This window comes from Dysidea avara, chromosome 1, assembly GCF_963678975.1.
Source record: "Dysidea avara chromosome 1, odDysAvar1.4, whole genome shotgun sequence".
Lineage (NCBI taxonomy): Eukaryota > Metazoa > Porifera > Demospongiae > Dictyoceratida > Dysideidae > Dysidea > Dysidea avara.
In genome coordinates, this window is record NC_089272.1 from 12,462,125 (window position 1) to 12,482,452 (window position 20,328).

The 20,328-nt window shown below is 38.3% G+C and overlaps 2 protein-coding genes across 2 annotated transcripts in view; one reads left to right on the top strand and one right to left on the bottom strand.

Annotated features, from left to right (window-relative positions):
* The window catches only part of LOC136256562 (uncharacterized), a 396,868-nt gene that overhangs the window by 268,166 nt on the left and 108,374 nt on the right, over positions 1–20,328 (bottom strand). The gene's annotated exons all lie outside the window — the stretch shown is intronic.
* On the top strand, positions 14,196–15,838 carry LOC136258337 (uncharacterized). The gene is made up of 6 exons (XM_066051682.1): positions 14,196–14,280; positions 14,332–14,382; positions 15,254–15,413; positions 15,463–15,557; positions 15,601–15,733; positions 15,781–15,838. The coding sequence occupies exons 1-6, from the start codon at positions 14,196–14,198 to the stop codon at positions 15,836–15,838; spliced, it is 582 nt and encodes a 193-aa protein (XP_065907754.1).

A 20,328-nucleotide genomic window follows, 5' to 3' on the forward strand; every position in this document is an offset into this window, starting at 1 on the left:
TTTGCAATTTTGTGAGGAAATCAAAGCATTTCTTGCAAAGCCCAACAAGTCACCCACTACCGACGATGTTCAGAAGGATATGATAGAAACAAAATGACTATCTTTGCATGATATGTGAGCACCCCACCCATTAATTAGCACGGAACGCTATATGCAATATGAAAGCCTTCTTTCCCTTCAACCCAAACATCTAAAAACCTTACAAGAAAACACATTACTCATGCGCTTTGTAGTGAAGAAAGGTATGTTATTATTTTTTCACAATAGCAGTGAAAGATGGGTGCCGCCATCTTGTTATAACCCCCATTTACATCATACTGTATATTTTTAGAATCCTTATCATGTGAGGAACAGTTTGATTCTTAGTAAAAACACCATGATGCTCAGAGCAAAAGGTATCGAATTTTAAACAGGTACAATTGTTTTTAGTACGTTTTTGTGTGTTTATAAGTGTTGATAGTTCCCCATACTTGTTCGGATCGCTTCATGTTAAACTTTATTAGAAATGCCTGGACCTACTCAACAAATTGGTGGTAATTTCAGCTTTGTAGCCCCTAGGACAAAGGAGTTATGGGTTTATTTATAAAGGGCACCTAAAACACACATTTTTAGTCATTCGACAATAAAGGGTTAAACCTAACTTACCAAAATTGTACCAGCCTAAATTTTCAGTAGAGATAATCCACTTTCAAGCTTTTTGGGAAAGCTTTACTTCTGCAATAAATCAAAATCCTGATTTTTCTGTGATTGACAAGTTTAATTACTTTAAGGAACTTGTAGAAGGACCTGCAGCCAGTGCAATACAAGAATGATTCAGGAGAAACAAAACATCAACACAGCACATGAGAACTCATGAAAATGCCTAAATGTGATGGAGACAAGAATACTCAGATTTGTTCAACGTACAATAGATTAATGTGAACATCTGAGCAAATAAAGCTTTAAAAATTTCCTGCAAACAATACACTACCCAGCAATATTGCCATACAACATTTTTCCACAGAGAGCCCAACTTACTAAGAGAGACGGCAAAGAGAGACATATGTATGAGTCATGAATGAAATTTTAGAAATGATAGGGAAAGTCGTTGTTTTCTTTGGCCACTGTGTTTCTCACTATTCTGTAAATGGACAATGTAGAAAGTATGGATAGAAACACCATCAGTTCCTATGTGAACAGTGTGTTGCACCAGAGTCACTCAAAGAGACAAATGTGAACACCAAAGTAACCATGGTAGCAAAGTGCAAGAATAATGTTTAAAGTTAGACTGCAAGCAAAGTATGGTAAGGATGCAGAGATTACAGCAGTATACTTTTATGCCATCTGTTCTAAACTTCAAATAACTGTCCAATCACAACAATATCCTCATAAATTTACAGGAATCAGATCCAATAGATACAAATGCTTCTCAACTTTCGATATGCTTATTGTATCAGACTTCTATTGGTTTGTAATCCAATTGTTCTGTACTACTGCAAGGACTTTCTATGGTGATTATTCCAGCTATAGACCCATTTTCAGTTCACTGCTCTAAGCGGATTGCCTGGTAGGCATGAAAATTATTGGTATTTTTATTCACGAATCTCCATTGTGCAATTGTTACACACCTTCGATTACATGTCATATCTCCATGATCTTTATTTCTATTTCTTTAAAATCACCAAAAGGCACTCCTACAATGATTGATCTATCCACAAAACGATTTTCAACTCATTCCATGAAGCAGTTTACCCTGTAGGCATGACAACAAATCGATCTTGTTTTACGTGAATAATTGGTCATAAATCCTTAACTGTTGCACCAATTTTGATATTAGAATTCGCCTTTAGACTGCATTTCTGTGTGCCAAATTTCAAGGCGATTGGAGTATGCATTTGTGTTTTATAGCAATTTTTGCAAGTGTGCAAAAACACGAAGAAGAAAAAAACAAAATGTGGCTGCTCGTAACTTGGAAATGGCTTCAGCAATTTCCTTCAAATTTGGAATGTGGACTCCCCTAGCTGGCGGGCAACTCTGTAGTAAATGTGATTCCAATCGGATAAGGTATCACCGAGATACAAAGGTGTGAAAATGACGTTTTCTTTCTTCCTGTTAATATACCCACGGTGTGGTGCACCGGCTTCTTGGGCTGCACGTGTGTCTTGATACATGACTCTATATGGACCAATGTATAAATAGACTGCTGTGGCTTAATACCTTCAATCTTCCCCTTTCTGTAGTTGCAAAGCTTCTCAGAATCTCTATAAGACTGTACCAAATGCCCCATATACAACAAAAGGAATATTGCCGCTAAGTACTTAATTAGATGTTATAAAAATTCCATGCAATACAATACTCATCAACTGCTGCTTCATAAATTTTTTGAGGTGTAGCTACCTGCATATGCTGTTATACCTGTTCCTATGCTAATGTAAATAGCCATACCCACCACTATTAGCCACACCCTCCATTTATTAAAACTTTATAACCCAGTAAGACCATTGTTTTCGATTATAATAATAAGCTTCTTTAGTTTTCACTTTCAATGTTGCACAAACAATCACTAATTATTCGCTAATTAGTTTGGGTGGCATCAAAAAGACCATGCATGACCATGTGGTCAATTGTGTAAACAATATTGATAAGGTTTCATGAATGAATAGTATTGGACCAGGGACTTAATTAAGGTTTGTAAATCAGTTTTTGTGTGATTATTAAGCTAGTATATTTCAGACAGCTGCTTTTAAAACATGGACATTAATTGGATTACAATCCTTCCTCAACCACTCAGTTCTCGATCTTCATTTCATGGAACTGGAATCAGTCTTTTCCAATTTCCAACAAAAGATAACCCTGGCACTAACAGACCACATAAACCACTATCACGCGCAGATTCTACAGGTAGGAAATATAACCTCCCAGATTGCTATGAAATTGTTCCTGCTGTTGCTTTGAAAACTAATGATATTGCTGTTCCAAGGCAAAGTTATGTAGTAGAAAAGGACAAAATCATCTTGATGAAGCAACCACAAAACAAATGTCATGGGTTGATCATGCTTTAGGTCTTTAGGCAAAGGAAGATCTTATAAATGACGACAAAATGGTTTGGGTGCTTACCATGCTTTATACCAACTGCCTGTAGAAGATCCTCCAAGTGTCTGTACACTTCTTCCACTTTTCTATGAGAAAGCAGCTACTCCCTTGATGATTAAGCATGGAATGGATGTTCAAAGACAAGCAATTGCATATTTAAATCCAAACCATATTTAAATCCAAACCAAATTCCTGTTACCACTTTTGACCAGCCTCTCTTTGCTATTGCTAAGCATGTACAATGAAAATGGCCAGTTACGCATGGTGAACATGTGCATGTAGTGATGCTTGGGGGACTACATACAGAAATGGCTCTTTGGAAAACATTAGGAGATGTTCTGGAAGGCTCTGGCTGGACAACAGCATTGACAGAAGCTGAAGTAGCTTCCTCCAGCATAGTTGATTCCTTTTTGAATGTAGCACACCTTGCCCAAACCAAACATGCTCACCAAGTAACCATTATAGCTCTTCAAAAACTTCAGCAAGAAGCTTACTTGCAGTTGAATACTGACATTTTGTTTACAGTTTGGAGAGACAAAATGTGTACAAGTTGTCCTACCTTTAGGTTCTGGGACTTCATTTTAAGATATGAGATGCTAATTCTCATTTTTGTTGCTGCACATAGAGAAGGAAACATTTAGCTTTATATTGAAGTTTTGGGAAGCTTACTCCACTGTTTTTTGCAATGGACCATGTGAACTATGCACGGTGGATGCCAGTTCACATTAGAGATATGAAGTGTTTGCCAGAGTCAATCAAAGAGGAGTTTGAAAAGCAAGGGCATTGGGTATTGTCGAAGACAAACAAATTGTTTTCTACAATCCCCATTGATCAAGCTCATGAGCAGGAGAATGCCAGTGTGAAGGGTTCCGGTAGTTTTATTGGCCTAACAGAAAGCCCTATTGCATCGAAACGCTGGATGCTGTCAGGACCTGAATTAGCTAGGTTACAAAGTCAGTTTGAAGCTGAATACCTCCCATTTAGTGAATCAGATGACCCTAAATATTTGCAGAACCATGAAAATGGATTTGCAACTCAGAAGCTGTTTCACAAGCAAGTTTGCAGCCTACATTCAGCAATTATGAATATGGGAAACCCCTTTTAGATGATTTTGCTGAGCTTGTTACTCTTGACAGTCGCAATTGCATGCATGATTTGGCAGTGCACACACTGTGCACACTTGAAGACACAGGCACAAAGCAGTATCAGGAGTTCGTAAAAAATGTACTGGAAGAATGTAGTATATCAATCCATGATCCAATTAAGAAGAATTCTATGTTTATTTTCAAGCAGGCTCAGCATAAAATAATATTAAAACAGGGTAAAAAGGTTAAGATGCTGCAAAACAATGTAGCACTTTTTGGTCAACTGTATATTTCTATGCAAAGCCGTGATGGTGATTTAAAAGAATTCTTTTCCCATGAGATACAGTCTTTTCCACCTTCATTGTCTGACTATGGAAAGCTTCACTTACCCAGCATCAAGTCTGAGTTGCTGAAATATATTCCACCAATTACACAGTTTGAACCACTGCTGTTTTATAATTGTCAAGTTTTGGATGGTGCTGCAGTTATTCATTTTCTCCCAATTGCAGGGGCTGTTACTTTTAATGATTATGCAGAAAACATTCTTATTCCTTATCTTTCAATGCAACTGCAGAACAGCAAAAGAATAGATGTTGTATGGGACACATACCTACCAGACAGCTTGAAAGAGTCAACTGACTCAACTCGAGAAAAGAGAGGTAAAGGGTTACGCAGAAAAGTATCGGATCAAGCAAAACTTCCTAGGAAGTAGATGGACTTCCTACATGATTCAAAGAACAAAACAGAACTGTTCACTTTCCAAACAGACCAAATTTCTAAGTTTACATTTCCACCTAGCAAAATAGTTTACGTCCGATCAATACATCAAGCAGGAGTGTGCACTACTAGTACAAGTACACAGCAGGCTGTTCCTTCACCTGAGGAGTTTTCTTGGACTAAAACATTGAGCACATGGATGCCACTTTGGATGAGTATGCCTGAAGTTTCAAAAGTATGTCATGAACTTATCAGGTGCTGCTATAAAGGAAACTGTACAAATTGTACATGTGCTAAAGCTGGTATTGCTTGTTCACCACTCTGTAATTGTAAGTGTAACTGATGATAAATTTATAGTAAACCAGGATTTCTCTTTCAATTGATGCTTTAACCTTAACAGACAGTTGTGAATTTATTTTTATAGTCTTTTTGGTATAATTACAATTGCATTTTATTCAATATAATTATAGGTATTTTAGGCCAATACAATGGCAAATATTTATTATTAATGCTTAAATAATATAAAATAATGATAAAAAGAAAAGAAACCAAGGTTGACTATTGGTAGAATTCATGTTTTAGCATGTGTTTTAGGTTGTATGCATAGAAAACATACTAAAACAATTATTTCATACTATCGTGTCAGCCATTTTGTTTTCCCGCCCATCCCTAATTAGTTTTCGTGGGCACCCCTTCTAATATTGATCAGTACACTCTAAAGAAGCTGTGTACCAAAAATGGCACTTTTATCCACCCCGTAAACATAATTTTGCTAAGCTACCTTACTAAATGGAACTGTTGCAAAAGTTTCTAAGTCAGTATGTGGAAGCAAAGGAGAATGCTCAGAGACACTTTGCTAAAATTAAAGGACATGTAACTGGAGTAAGAGATGGTGAAAGTTGTCAAGGTTATCAGAGGTATAATCGATACCCGAATGATCATAACAGGGATACAAAACCATCCTCAGCTTCTGTGGAAACCTTTGCAGCTAATGTTCAAAGGAGAGGTAAATTTGTGTATAATCCTTGTGCATTTTGTCAAGGTGAGCATTTTAATGATGAGTGTGATCAATATAGAGAGTTGTCTGATCGTAAGCAATGATTGCTCACTCAAGGACGATGTTTTCTTTGTTTGAAGACTGGCCATGTGTTTAGAGATTGTTCATTTGTTCAGAAGAGTGGATGTTATTACTGTTGGAAGATGAGACATCACAATCGGGCTATTTGCCCGCAGAGGTTTGGAAATTCGGCTCAACCTCAACCTCAACCGAAGAGTGAAAATGTAGTTGTAACACCTACTCAACTAGATGATAATGAAGCAGAGAAAGTGGAAGTCTTAAACTCCACAAGTGTTCAAACCCAGACATTGGTCAGTTCTGGTAAGCAGGTTTTACTTCAGACTGTTATAGTCCCAGTGCAGTCAAGTGATAAAAGGAAGACTATCTTAGTCTGATAGTGCCAGCCATCGCTTCAACAATTACAGTTAACTCCACAGTACAAGGAGTCATTATCAGTTTCAACCTTTGCCGCTAGGAAGCCATAAGATGTGAGTACATATGTTGTTGAGTTTAATGTAATAACAAATGACAAATGTTGTATGCATTTTCACACCAGTGTTATTGAACAAATAACAGGACCAATTCAAAGAGGGCCTCTACAACCTGCAGACATGGATTTTCTGAGGTCCATTTCAACTGATAGATTAGCTGATTCTATTCCTACTGTAGGAAACTCAGAACCATATGCTGTGGATCTATTGATAGGTTCGGATTATTTTTGGTCAGTTGTTGGTACGGAGAAGATAGTGTTACCATCAGGACTGCTCCTTATATCATCTAAGATTGGTTATATTTTAACTGGAAGTTACCTGAATCCCACGAGCTGTCAGAAGGGGATACCTGTATCATCATATCTTGTTATGACACAAGTTAACTGTGTTGTACCAGCAATGAAGTTGTTGTCATCTGCTGACAGCCCAGTTACTGGGAATCCTAATGTTGAGGATCTCTGGAATTTGGATACAATTGGTATTGTAGAGTCGTTGGACATTACCAATGATGATAGAGCCATGGAACAGTTTAACAAGTCAACTTATTGTGAGAATGGAAGATACTATGTTACTTGACCTTGGAAATGTGAGTATCCTGATCTTCCAGAAAATTTTGATGTTGCTATGAGTAGGATGAGGTCTTTAGCAAAACGTTTTGAAAGGGATAAAGATCTTTTAATGAGGTACAATGAAGTTATTCAAAGTCAGATAAAAACAAGGAGTGGTGGAAAGAGCAGTTGAAGATAAGAAAGAAACTTTAAAACATTATCTGCCTCACCACCCAATATTGACACCTACTAAAAGTATAACGAAAATACGAGTGGTGTATGATGCATCAGTGAAGTCCAAGAAAGGAGCTAAAAGCCTCAATGAATGTTTGTATCGTGGACCAGTACTTCTACCAGATCTTTGTGGAATTTTATTTTGACTACGACTTCATCCCATAGCAGTACTTGCAGATATCGAGAAGGCCTTTTTGCAAGTGGGCATTCAGGAACCAGACAGAGATGTGACAAGGTTCTTATGGTTTAAAGATGTTGATGATGTAAGAGTGTCAGAATATGATGTGTACACATTATGCTGTGTTCCATTTGGGATCATCTGTAGCCCATTTTTGTTAGCCGGAACAGTTAAGTTTTATTTTGTAACAGTTTAGAACTCCAGTTTCTATGTCTATTGGTGATAATATATATGTTGGCAATGTGATGCTGGGAACTACGTCAGTTGAACAAGCCTACAAAATTTATGTGGAGTCAAAAGAAATTTTTCAAAAAGCATGTATGATTTTAAGAGAGTGGATGTCTAATTCTACTGAGTTTTTGAATTTGTTACCAACTGCTGAGAGATCAGAAGGATGAGTTGTGAAGGCCTTTGGGATAGTGTGGAATTGTACAGATGACCTTTTACAAATTCAAGGTGTCACTCTTTCTGATGAAGATGTATCACCTACTAAAAGGGAAGTGTTGAAAGTTATTGGTAAAATTTTTGATCCTTTAGGTTTGGTTACTCCTGTGTTGTTCTATGGCAAGGTATTTATCCAAGAATTGTGGAAAGAGGGACTAACATGGGATGTGCCATTACCTGAGACGTTACACAAAAGATGGAACAGTGTTTAAAGAAGTTGAAGCTAATCTCACAACTGAAGGTACCTTGTTTTATTGGTCATGTGAGTGATACTTGTAACTACGAACTTGTCGTGTTTTGTGATGTGTCTAAAAGGGCATATGGCACACAGTGATTTATCTTCGTGCTGAGTATCAGGATAATTTTAAAGTTAATTTAATTTATTCAAAACTGAGATTGGTATCGATTGATACAGAAAACAGCAAAAAGCCTAAGAAGGAAATTACTCTTCTACATTTAGAGTTATTGGTAGTGACTATTGGAGTTCATGCTGCTAATTTTGTCACTAGGGAACTGAAGATCCCCTCTTTAAAACGAACAATCTGGACAGACTCTACCGGTGTTTTGTACTGACTTCGAACTGGCAAACCACTATCATTGTTCGTGGATACCTGTGTGAAGAAAATTCAAAGGCAAGGTGATTTATTTTATTATGTACCATCAAGTGAAAATCCAGCTGATTTTCCAACTCGGGGATTAACAGCACTTGAGATTGAACAGTCGAGATTTTGGTGGAGTGGTCCAGAGTGGCTAATGTCTTCACGTGATTCTTGGCCTAAGTGGCAACCTCCACAGCCAGTACTACAAGATGTGGAAGCAGAAACTAAGACTGGAATGGTGTTATATGAGTGTTCTAATGTCGTGACTCATGGTAAACAGGATGAGAAATTGTCTGTATATGGACTTGATGAAACGAAATATTCCACTTTACGAAAACTTCTCAGAGTGATTTGTTACTGTTTAAAGTTTGTGAAGAAACGACTATGGGATGAAGCAACTATGGGATGTACTATCAGAATCAAGGAGAAAAATTATTGGAAAGACACATGTTTTGTTGGCTGAGATATTTAATTCATTGTCTGATGGACAGTTCATATGTGCAAATGATATCAAGTTGGCTATGTTATTGTGGATCTATTGTATTCAACAGAATAGGTTTCATGATGTGTTGTCTGCTATTGAGGAGAATAAGTCTCATTGTTTGAAACAGCAACTTGGACTGAAGATTGATGACTTAGGTATACTGAGATGTTACGGAAGATTCTTAAATACCACTCTAACTGAGAGTGCAAAACATCCTAAGTTACTTCTCCTAGAAGAGAACACCTTACTGGCTTAGTGATTACTGAAGTACATTGCAGACTAATCCACGCTGGTGTTGCCCATACACTGGCCCAAATAAGAGAAGAGTACTGGATTCCACAAGGAAGGGTGGAAGTCAAAAGAGTATTGTTTCAATGTTTATTGAGTCAAAGACTAGAAGGGCCATCATTTGTGACTGTCTCTGAGAAAACCGATCTTATTACCCATTTAAAAGTATCGAGAAACGTCGGTTTTAAATATTCAGTGTGTTGTAGCTGGCCAATTGTGGTAGCTACGCATACCAAATTTTCACATGTTTCGCAACACTTTCTTACCTTCCTGGTCATCCACTGAAGTAGTCAACAGCTAAGTTTCCCGCCATTTTAGATAGTTTTTAAACTGAGGTTGTCTGTATCAGGCGAGCTCCAGAAGGGTGGGAGGCGGGGGCCCTGGAAGGCGGGAAAGATGGTGTTCAAAAATTGAAAAGAAACGTGCTGAGATGAATTAGGCCAAGTTATAGGCCATTCAGGGCTCAAAACTGGCTAAAATGAAAGGAAATTTACAACACAGGCCATTGTCCAACACCACGGAGCTGTACAGCCACACACAGCCATCTCCTGGTTGGCCAGGGCTCCATCAAGACCCCAGACCACTCAAACGGCTCGCCACTGTGCCCTAAAAAAGCAGCCAGCAAAAGCAGACCACTTTACTCTGGTCGACTGTGGCAGTGAAACTTGATAGTGCAATCATTAAGCTTTGTGTTTGTGTGAAAAAATCAACCTTCCTGTCTTGGGCGATAAGAACGGTTTTCGTAGATCAAGTCACATTTCGACTCCCATCTATGCTGCCTTGGCCTACGGAACGAGTTTCCAGATCTGATCCTTTCCAATTTGTGGGTTTGGATTATTTGGGACCTATCAATGTGAAGTATGAATCTGATTTGAAGAAGACTTGGATCTGCCTTTTTACATGTCTCTCGATAAGAGTGATACACTTAGAATGGACATTAGATTTGTCAGCCAGCCAGTTTATCAATTGCTTAAGAAGATTTGTCTCTCGTAGAGGCAAACCAGATGTTACCATTTCAGATAATGCTCCTCAATTTGAGCTTGTACGTACAGTTGTGGACAGAGAATGGAGGAAAGTTTTTAAGGACAAAGAAGTGATGAGCTATATTTCAGCAGAAGGTATTAAATGGAAGTACACGATTGCCTTTGCCCCTTGGCAGGGTGGTTTCTATGAAAGATTGGTTGGTCTAGTGAAGAGATGCATGAGGAAATCAATAGGCAGAAAGCACTTTTCTTTGGAGCAATTAGCAACTCTTTTGACAGAGATAGAAGCGGTTCTCAACTCTAGGCCTCTTACATATGTCTACAAAGATCTAGACTCTGGCTTTACATTGACCCCTGGACAATTTTTTAGCAAGCAATAGAAAGCTTTGACTCTGCAATTCCAGTGATACTGACTATCATTGTGATGAAGATTTTCAATCTAGCAAAGACTCTGCTACAAAGTTAATAGAAATTTGGAAAAAAGGACAAAAACAAGTTGATTTACTTTGGAAGGTGTGGAAAGAGGAATACTTAGTAAGTTTTAGAGAAAAACTTCCTCTTGAACACAAACATCCTAAGTCACAGAGTCTTATGGAGCCTAAGGAAGAAAGTGTTGTTATTGTGAAAGACAATAATTTACCTAGGAGTACTTGGAAACTTGGGAGGATTTTGTGTTTAATACCTAGCAGTGATTCTAGAGTTAGATCTGCTGAAATACTACTACCTGGGTAGTGAATAATTTCTCGAGCGATTAATCATCTATTTCCCTTGGAAACACCAGTATCTGATAAGCCTGTGTTGCAATGTTGTACAAAAAGGAATTCGTCAGGAACTCTTGCAAAGGAACAGATTGAATTTGAAGATGATAATACTAAAGATAGAAGCTGTGAAGAGAAAAGACCAAGAAGGGCATCAATAGAAGCTTGCAAGGCTATTTATGATTCATTTGAAGATGATTGTTGCACCGTACTATTTTATGCCCCCTGGGAGTGTCATCAAGGTTCTGCACTAAGCTGGACTTAACTATTTGTTTATCAGCTAATTATAATTGTAATGATGTAATATAATTAAGCTCACGTGATGTACCCTATAAAAGTTGTGTCTCTGTACAATTCTTTGGTCCTGACAATAATAATCACAGTTGTTACAGTGAACTTTTGGCTTGTCTTCGTGACACAAATTATAGTTTTGTACATTTCATTGGTAATTTTTGCAATAACTCCCTTCCTGTCGAAGGACAGCCAAACTCCTCACAAATTTTAAACTCATGATCCATAAACTAGAACACTAGCTCAAAAACTGGCACAAAATCCTCTAGGGTTACATGAAATCAAAAATGTGTACAAAGAAAAATCAAAATCATACACAAGCACAAAAAATCTGAAGATCACAGTCCTGGGAAAGGAAAACAAGTCAAAGGTCAGGTTTGGTTCAGAATAACTAGCCATCGTGATTGCCAATTGAAGAAGAAAAAGCGATAACTTGTTTTTGAAGATGAGATTACAGCTACAGTCTCTGAAGAAGAGATAATGTATACGTGTGGATCAGACAGACGAACTCACAGTAGGAGCTGTCCACTAAATCCTCGAAACCATTGACTGTAACTTGACCTTTCATTTTACTGATCAACACTTACATTTCCCCTGTGTTCTTGAAGAGGTAGTATCTTGTTCATTGTGACTGCTGTCACCCAAGTCATCGTCATCATCTTCTTCTTCATCTGACTCATAAGTGTGCTGAATCCTTTGTCTGTGAATCCACTGCTTCCTTTCTTCTTGCTCTTGAACATAAGCTTTCTTCCAGCTTGTACAGTTCTCTTTAGACTGTTCTGCTTGCTTCTTTTCAAGGTTGTCTGCATGGACTTTATTCCTGCTCTGTAATGCTGCTGCCATTCCATCAAACAAAGGCAATTTTAATTGATAAAACAATTCCAGCAACCAATGATGAGACATCCCATAGTTCTTGTTTAGCCAGGTCATGTTGGCTTGCATTAAGCCCATGTTGGTGCTTAGTATGTAGTGAATGCTGTGGAGGTATTTGTCCTTTGACCGATACCTTACTAGAACATTGTGACTGGCCTCTTGGTAATTTGAATAGCATCGCCCCATTTCGGTATGAATAATTTGTGGGGCCTGTGATGCATGGTTAAAACACTCAACCTCACAAGCAAACGCATGAAATGGACATGTCAGAGGGTTCTTCGAGTGGTAATCCTCACCCTCACACTCTATAGTGTCACCTTTGCAATTACCACAAGAACAAGCCTTCATACCATGAAAATCACAACTGACCCGTTCCCAAGTATGAATGTCACGGGCATGACACTTCCCTAAAGCAAGTAGACGAGTTGCAAAAAAACTGTGAATCGGTTTCTGCTTGCAATAAACAATTTAAAAAGTTGGTTCGAGTGCCACGCAGAAAAGACTTGGAAAGACAGCCACATATCTTTTTGTGTCACTTTGGATAGTGACATTTTACTGTTGTAACTTCAAGAATTTTTTCTTTTAGTGCATCTGGCATTGTTTCAGGGAAAGATTTTTGCTTTGCAATTTCTCTGAGATGTTTAGTGTGAGCGCATGCAACATGACCACCACACAGCATTACTCTAGATTTTTGTGTATCAGTGTAATGCATCCTAAAAGCGTTTGCTGAAGATAAGTCTCCATGCTGCCACTGCACTTCTATAATCATACCTTCTTCTTTAGCATGATCAAAAGCAATGTCAGCTGCATGCCCTTCTGCACTATTATTCAGTTGATCCTGTCCTTTTCGTGCATGCACAAGTGTACAAAATAAAGCAAAGAATTGTTGACATAATTTCTTATTGTGAATGTATAGTTTTGACTGTATTCAACCATGCTCCATCTGAAGTTGTGATTATCAGCTGCCAACTGTCAACCATTGATAGATCAAGTGCTTTCATTTCACTTTTAGCCATTTCACACATCTCAGTTACCATGGTATTCACAATGGGATGCAACAGTTTAATTGTTTCATAAAAGATTTTGGTAGTAACTGCTGCCACCCCTAAGCCTTGCTTCAAAACTTTATTATACTGTGAATGCATTGAGCCACTGGCTATAAAAGCAACTTCTACAGCCAAACTACAAGCCAGGAGATGAGAAAATGCAACATTAACAGAACTTGTTAAATCAATCATTCATTCAGCACAACCATTACACTTAAATGTAATCACTACACACCCACCAAGTCCTAAAAAACTTACATTTATAGGGATAAGTTAATTTCCAGTGCACTCTGGTGTGTAGCATTCTGTAGTTGCATTTATTTGGTCAATAAACTGTTGTAACTATGTAGTTTGACATAAAAACGTACTATTGTCAAGTTCAATTGGACCAACTACAGTATGAACCTTTTTCAAAGGAGTGGAAGAAAATTCCGAGCTACTATCAATAGAGTTAGTTTCACTTGTTGACAGTGTACTGTCAGTATCTGAGTCACTGCTTGTCACACCATTAGCAATTATTGATTCAATGACACTCACACTTGTCTGTGGTTCTCCATCATTGTAGGTATTTTCACCCTCATTCTGTACTTCTGAACTTGTCCCAGGATTGTTGTTGCCTGGATCAGCATTACTTCACCCTCCATCAGTATGTTCTGTATTTCTAAACTTGCTGCAGAGGTGTCATCACTAAAATTCACATCATTCTCATCCTCCATCACTGTGGCCTGTACTTCTGAATTTGTTCCAAGAATATTATCATCATCATTTTCACCTTCCATCAATAAGTCGTGTACTCCAGAACTTGCACCAGGGGTGTTATCGTCTAGTCTGTAGTATATGTTCACATTGAATTAATTGCTGGGTTGCTGATTAAGAAGTCATAAAAATCAAAGGCTTTAAACATGATGTTCATGACGCATTTATTTATTAGCTCATGTAATAGGCATGTACTTAATTGTCAAAAATATGGCATCCTGTGCAGCATCAGTGAGTGCAGAGTGAAACCCTCTTGAAAAGAGGTTACACAGCCAAACAAAGTTTCTACTCATGAAGCTATGGGACTACTTTGAGCAAGAAGTGAAGAAGTCTAAAGTTTCCATCAATGTGAAGCAGAGAATCTCGAAGGCCACTGGTATAAAATATTTTCTTTGCAGCTTGGTTTGGTATTCATTTTGCCATGTAGGGATTTCAGAGTCATCTATTGTAAGAGCGAGGATGAAGTACAGCAAGAAAGGTGGGTTTTCTATGCCAAGAAAAAGACAGACGAAAGATACATTCGTTGTATGACAAGAAAGAAAATCTATCACTGTCGAAGATTTTGGTGGGTGAATTTTGAACGCTCAAGCCTTTGACTTTGTTACTCCATCTACAGTCAAAACTTCGGAATGATGGTGTTTTCTCCGGGGGTAGAACATCACTTAGGAGGGTATTAAGGGTAGTGTTGCACCGATATCCAAATTAGCCGATTATTCCGATAACCGATATTAAGCAACAGAATTAGCCGATACCGATAACCAATCCGATATACACTAATAACACTAACACTCATCCTCATCATTATTAAATGGCTCATATTAGTGACATAACCATTGATATACAGCTCATTCTAGGCTAAAATGTAAAGTTAGATGTATACCACAAGTAAAAGTTACTCATGGTAAACAGGTTTTAAGTACATTTTACTACTGCTATACAGTTGAGACAAGTGGCTGGCACTACATAGAAACCTAAAAACCTCAGTTTATTGTTGGGCATGGCCTAAACCCTGACAGTTTATTATGGGCATGGCTTGTAGTCACCGCTAAACCATTAACACATAACTTAATTAAAATGCCAAATAACTTATGTCTAGCCTCCCCCCACATTATACTACACAGCGCAGTGGAGATTAACATCGGCCTTGATTTAATCAAAACCGATTAATCGGCTAGTAGCCAATATCGGCCGATACCGATTATTGAACCGATTATCGGTGCAACACTAATTAAAGGAAATGGGATTCAAGCATAAAACCATTAATGACAAGAGGTTAGCATTGCACCAGTTTGTGTGTTTTAATTTTACTACACATACATGCAAGGTATACTATGAGCAGCCCCGCATAGTCCACCAGCGTCATAAATATTTGAGACGAAAGAGGTGCAACAGAACTGAAGGAAAACCGGTGGTGTACTTGGATGAGGCTTGGGCCAATGCAAATGATGGAAAGTCCAGAGCCTGGGTAGAGGCTGATAAGACCACTGGGGGGACCATAGGAGGAGTCAGGTTAGTTAAATACATTGTAGCTTTCTTGTTTAACCTAATTTATACATAGCAAGCCATCAGGTAAAGGAGAGCACCTTATTATCTTACATGCTGGTGGTAAAGATGGATGGATTCCCTGTAATTTTCTACGATGTCAAGTATCCAGTAAACGCAGTTGTTCTTTCAGGTTGTGATTGGGTTTTTAAAGCCGAGAAAGGATCTGCAGCAGATTACCATCAAGAAATGAATGCAGAGAATTTTGAAAGATGGTTTCAAGAAAAGTTACTTCCAGCATTACCAGCTAATTGTCTGATTGTACTGGGCAATGGCAGTTATCACAGGTAGGTGTTAAATTTGTCAACTGTAAACATTACTGTATTAACTGCAGTCGCTATTTGGAGGAGCAACTAAAGCAAAAGTGGCAAAAAGCACAGCTGAAGGAATGATTAGATAAGAAATGTAAGGCAGTTTGCATATACTGTCACTGTTTCAGTATGTGACTGTATGATGATTCACAGGTATAGCATATCCAAAAAGTTCACTGAAGAGAGATCTGTGGGAAATCATCAAACGAGCAAAAACTCCTCCAAGATATGCTATAGAAGAGATAGCTGGAAGTAAAGGTATGTTAAGTGTATCTAATCAAAAACAGCCAAGCTGTAAAAAAAAGGTGTGGCCCCCAAAAAGGCCATGGTGAAAAAAGATGGGAAATCCAAGGTGGCGGCCAAGAAATGGCTGTGATGATAGGTTAATGGTTACATTTTAATAACGACAATTCAGGTGAATTTGGTGCCAAGACCAAGTGGCACAAAATTCACCTGAATTGTCATTATTAAAATGTAACCATTAACCTACCATCACAGCCATTTCTTGGCCGCCACCTTGGATTTCACATCTTTTTTCACCATGGCCTTTTTGGGGGCCGCACCTTTTTTTTACAGCTTGGCTGTTTTTGATTAGATATCACTTCTTTTTGTATTTGTATACTGCAAAGCCGGCCTATGGCTGGCTTTGGGGCTTTTTTAACCCATGTGTTTTTTTCTTTACCACAGGAAGAAGAAAAGAACTTAAAGAAGATTTTTAATACTTCAATTATTTTTGATTTTATTAGTAATTATACAAATTATATACATATATTTATTACATGCCCATTATTCCCCACAGGATATATTTTTGCAGCTGATCTCTCTACTGGGTGACTTGAAATGTAGCTGAACTATATATACAGGATGGTTTCTTTGTAGCTGAACTCTCTATAAGGTGACTTCGTCTAGCTGAACTCTCTACAGGGTGATTTTTTTGTAGCTGAACTCTCTACAGGGTGATTTGTTTGCAGCTGAACTATCTACATGATGGTTTCTTTGTAGCTGAACTCTCTACAAGGTGACTTCGTCCAGCTGATCTCTCTACGGGGTGATTTGTTTCTAGCTGAACTCTCTACAGGTGATTTGTTTGCAGCTAAACTCCCTACATGATGGTTTCTTTGTGGCTGAACTCTCTACAAGGTAACTTCTTCACTACAGGGTGATTTGTTGCAGTTGAATTCTCTACAAGGTGGTTTGTTTGAGGCTGAACTCTCTACATGGCGGTTTCTTTGTAGCTGAACTCTCTACAGAGTGATTTGTTTGCAGCTGAACTCTCTACATGATGGTTTCTTTGTAACTGAGCACTCTACAAGGTGACTTCTTCTAGCTGATCTTTCTACAGGGTGAATTGTTTGTAGCTGAACTATCTACAAGGTAACTTCTTCTAGCTGATCTCTCTACGGGGTGATTTGTTTGTAACTGAACTCTCTACATGATGGTTTCTTTGTAGCTGAACTCTCTACAAGGTGACTTCTTCTAGCTGATACCTCTACAGGGGGATTTATTTGTAGCTGAACTCTCTACAAGTGATTTATTTGCAGCTGAACTCTTTATGTGGTGGCTTCTTTGTAGCTGAACTCTCTACAAGTTGACCTCTTCTAGCTGATCTCTCTACAGGGTGATTTGTTTCTAGCTGAACTCTCTACAGGTGATTTTTTGCAGCTAAACACTCTACATGGTGGTTTCTTTGTAGCTGAACTCTGTACATAATGGTTTCTTTGTAGCTGAACTCTTTACAAGGTGACTTCTTCTAGCTGATCTTTCTACTGGGTGATTTGCTTGCAGCTTAACTCTCTACATGGTAGTTTCTTTGTTGCTGAACTCTCTACAAGGTGAATTCTTTTACCTGATCTCTCTACATGGTAATTTGTTTGTAACTGAACTCTGTACAAGGTGCGTTTTTGTGGGTGATCTTACTGCAGGTTGATTTGTTTGTAGCTGAACTCACTAAAGGGTGATTTGCTTGTAGCTGAACTACTTGCATTGTGTCTAGTTTCTAGCTGATCTCTCTACAGGGTGATTTGTTTGTAGCTGATCTCTATACAAGTTGATTTGTGTGTAGCTGATCTCTCTGCAGGTTGATTAATTTGTAGCCGATCTCTCTACAGTGCAATTTGTTTGTAGCTGAACTGTCTATAAGGTGATTTGTTTGTAGCTGATCTCTCTGCAGGTTGATTTGTTTTCGCTGAACTCTCTACAGGGTGATTTACTTGTAGCTGAACTCCTTACATTGTGTCTAGTTTCTAGCTGATCTCTCTACAGGGTGATTTGTTTGTAGCTGATCTCTATACAAGTTGATTTGTATGTAGCTGATCTTTCTACAGGTTGATTTGTTTGTAGCCGGTCTCTCTACAGGGTAATTTGTTTGTAGCTGAACTCTGTACAAGGTGCTTTTTTGTAGGTGATCTCACTGCAGGTTGATTTGTTTGTAGCTGAACTCACTAAAGGGTGATTTCCTTGTAGCTGAACTGCTTACATTGTGTCTAGTTTCTAGCTGATCTCTCTACAGGGTGATTTGTTTGTAGCTGATCTCTATACAAGTTGATTTGAGTGTAGCTGATCTCTCTGCAGGTTGATTAATTTGTAGCCGATCTCTCTACAGTGTAATTTGTTTGTAGCTGAGCTGTCTATAAGGTGATTTGTTTGTAACTGATCTCTCTGCAGGTTGATTTGTTTTAGCTGAACTCTCTACAGGCTGATTTACTTGTAGCTGAACTCCTTACATTGTGTCTAGTTTCTAGCCGATCTCTCTACAGGATAATTTGTTTGTAGCTGAACTCTCTATAAGGTGATTTGTTTGCAGCTGAACTCTCTACATGGTGGTTTCTTTGTTGCTGAACTCTCTACAGGGTGTTTTGCTTGTAACTGAACTCTCTGCAGGGTGATTTGTTTCTAGCTTATCTCCATACAGGTTGATTTGTGTGTAACTGGTCTCTCTACAAGCTGATTTGTTTGTAGCTGATCTCTCTGCAGGTTGATTTGTTTGTAGCTGATCTCTCTACAAGTTGATTTGTTTGTTGCTGATCACTCTAAAAGTTGATTTGTTTGTAGCTGAACTCTTTGCAAAGTGTTTTGTTTGTAGCTGACCTCTCTTCAGGGTGATTTGTTTCTAGCTGATTGCTCTACAGGTTGATTTGTTTGTAGATGAACTCTCTACAGGGTGATTTGTTTGTAGCCAATCTCTCCACAAGGTAATTTGTTTGTAGCTGAACTATCTATAAGGTGATTTGTTTGTAGCTGATCTCTCTGCAGATTGATTTGTTTTAGCTGAACTCTCTATAGGGTGATTTATTTCTAGCTTATCTCTCTACAGGTTGATTTGTGTGTAACTGATCTCTCTACAAGCTGATTTGTTTGTAGCTGATCTCTCTGCAGGTTGATTTGTTCTAGATGATCTCATAACAGGTTGATTTGCTTGTTGCTGATCGCTCTAAAGGTTGATTTGTTAGTAGCTGAACTCTCTGCAAAGTGTTTTGTTTGTAGTTAATCTCTCTACAAGATGATTTTTTTGTAGCTGACCTCTCTTCAGGGTGATTTGTTTCTAGCTGATATCCCTCGAGGGTGATTTTTTGTAGCTGACTTCTCTGCAGGTTGATTTGTTTCTAGCTGATCGCTCTACAGGTTGGTCTGTTTGTAGCTGAACTCTCTACAGGGTGATTTGCTTGTAGCTGACCACTCTTCAAGGTGATTTGTTTCTAGCTGATATCTCTACAGGGTGATTTTTTGTAGCTTACCTCTCTTCAGGGTGATTTGTTTCTAGCTGATCGCTCTACAGTTTGGTTAGTTTGTAGCTGAACTCTCTACAGGGTGATTTGCTTGTAGCTGAACTCCTTACATTGTGTCTAGTTTCTAGCTGATCTCTCTACAGGGTAATTTGTTTGTAGCTGAACTCTCTATAAGGTGATTTGTTTGTAGCTGATCTCTCTGCAGGTTGATTTGTTTTAGCTGAACTCTCTACAGGGTGATTGCTTGTAGCTGAACTCCTTACATTGTGTCTAGTTTCTAGCTGATGTCTCTACAGGGCAATTTTTTTATAGCTGATCTCTCTACAAGTTGATTTGTGTGTAGCTGATCTCTCTGCAGGTTGATTTGTTTGTAGAAGATCTCTCTACAGGGTAATTTGTTTGTAGCTGAACTCTCTGTAAGGTGATTTGTTTGTAGCTGATCTCTCTGCAGGTTGATTTGTTTTAGCTGAACTCTCTACAGGGTGATTGCTTGTAGCTGAACTCCTTACATTGTGTCTAGTTTCTAGTTGATGTCTCTACAGGGTGATTTTTTGTAGCTGAACTCTCTATAGGGTGATTTGTTTCTAGCTTATCTCTCTACAGGTAGATTTGTGTTGATTTGTTTATTGCTAATCGCTCTAAAGGTTGATTTGTTGTAGCTGAACACTCTGCAAGGTGTTTTATTTGTAGCTGATCTCTCTAGAGGGTAATTTGTTTGTAGCTGAACTTTCTTCAGTGTGACTTGTAATGTTCTGAATCTCTATAGTGATATATTTGCTTAACTCTCCACATGGTGACTTGCTTCTTGCTGAACTGTCTATAAGATTAACTGTTTGCAGCTGAACT

Bases quoted from the DNA above. Each gene is read 5' to 3' on its own strand.
- LOC136258337 (XM_066051682.1), top strand. From the start codon at position 14,196: ATGAAGCTATGGGACTACTTTGAGCAAGAAGTGAAGAAGTCTAAAGTT. The intron at 14,281-14,331 runs GTATAAAATATT...TTTGCCATGTAG, and splicing joins GAGAATCTCGAAGGCCACTG to GGATTTCAGAGTCATCTATT. The intron at 15,414-15,462 runs GTTAGTTAAATA...ATTTATACATAG, and splicing joins GGGACCATAGGAGGAGTCAG to CAAGCCATCAGGTAAAGGAG.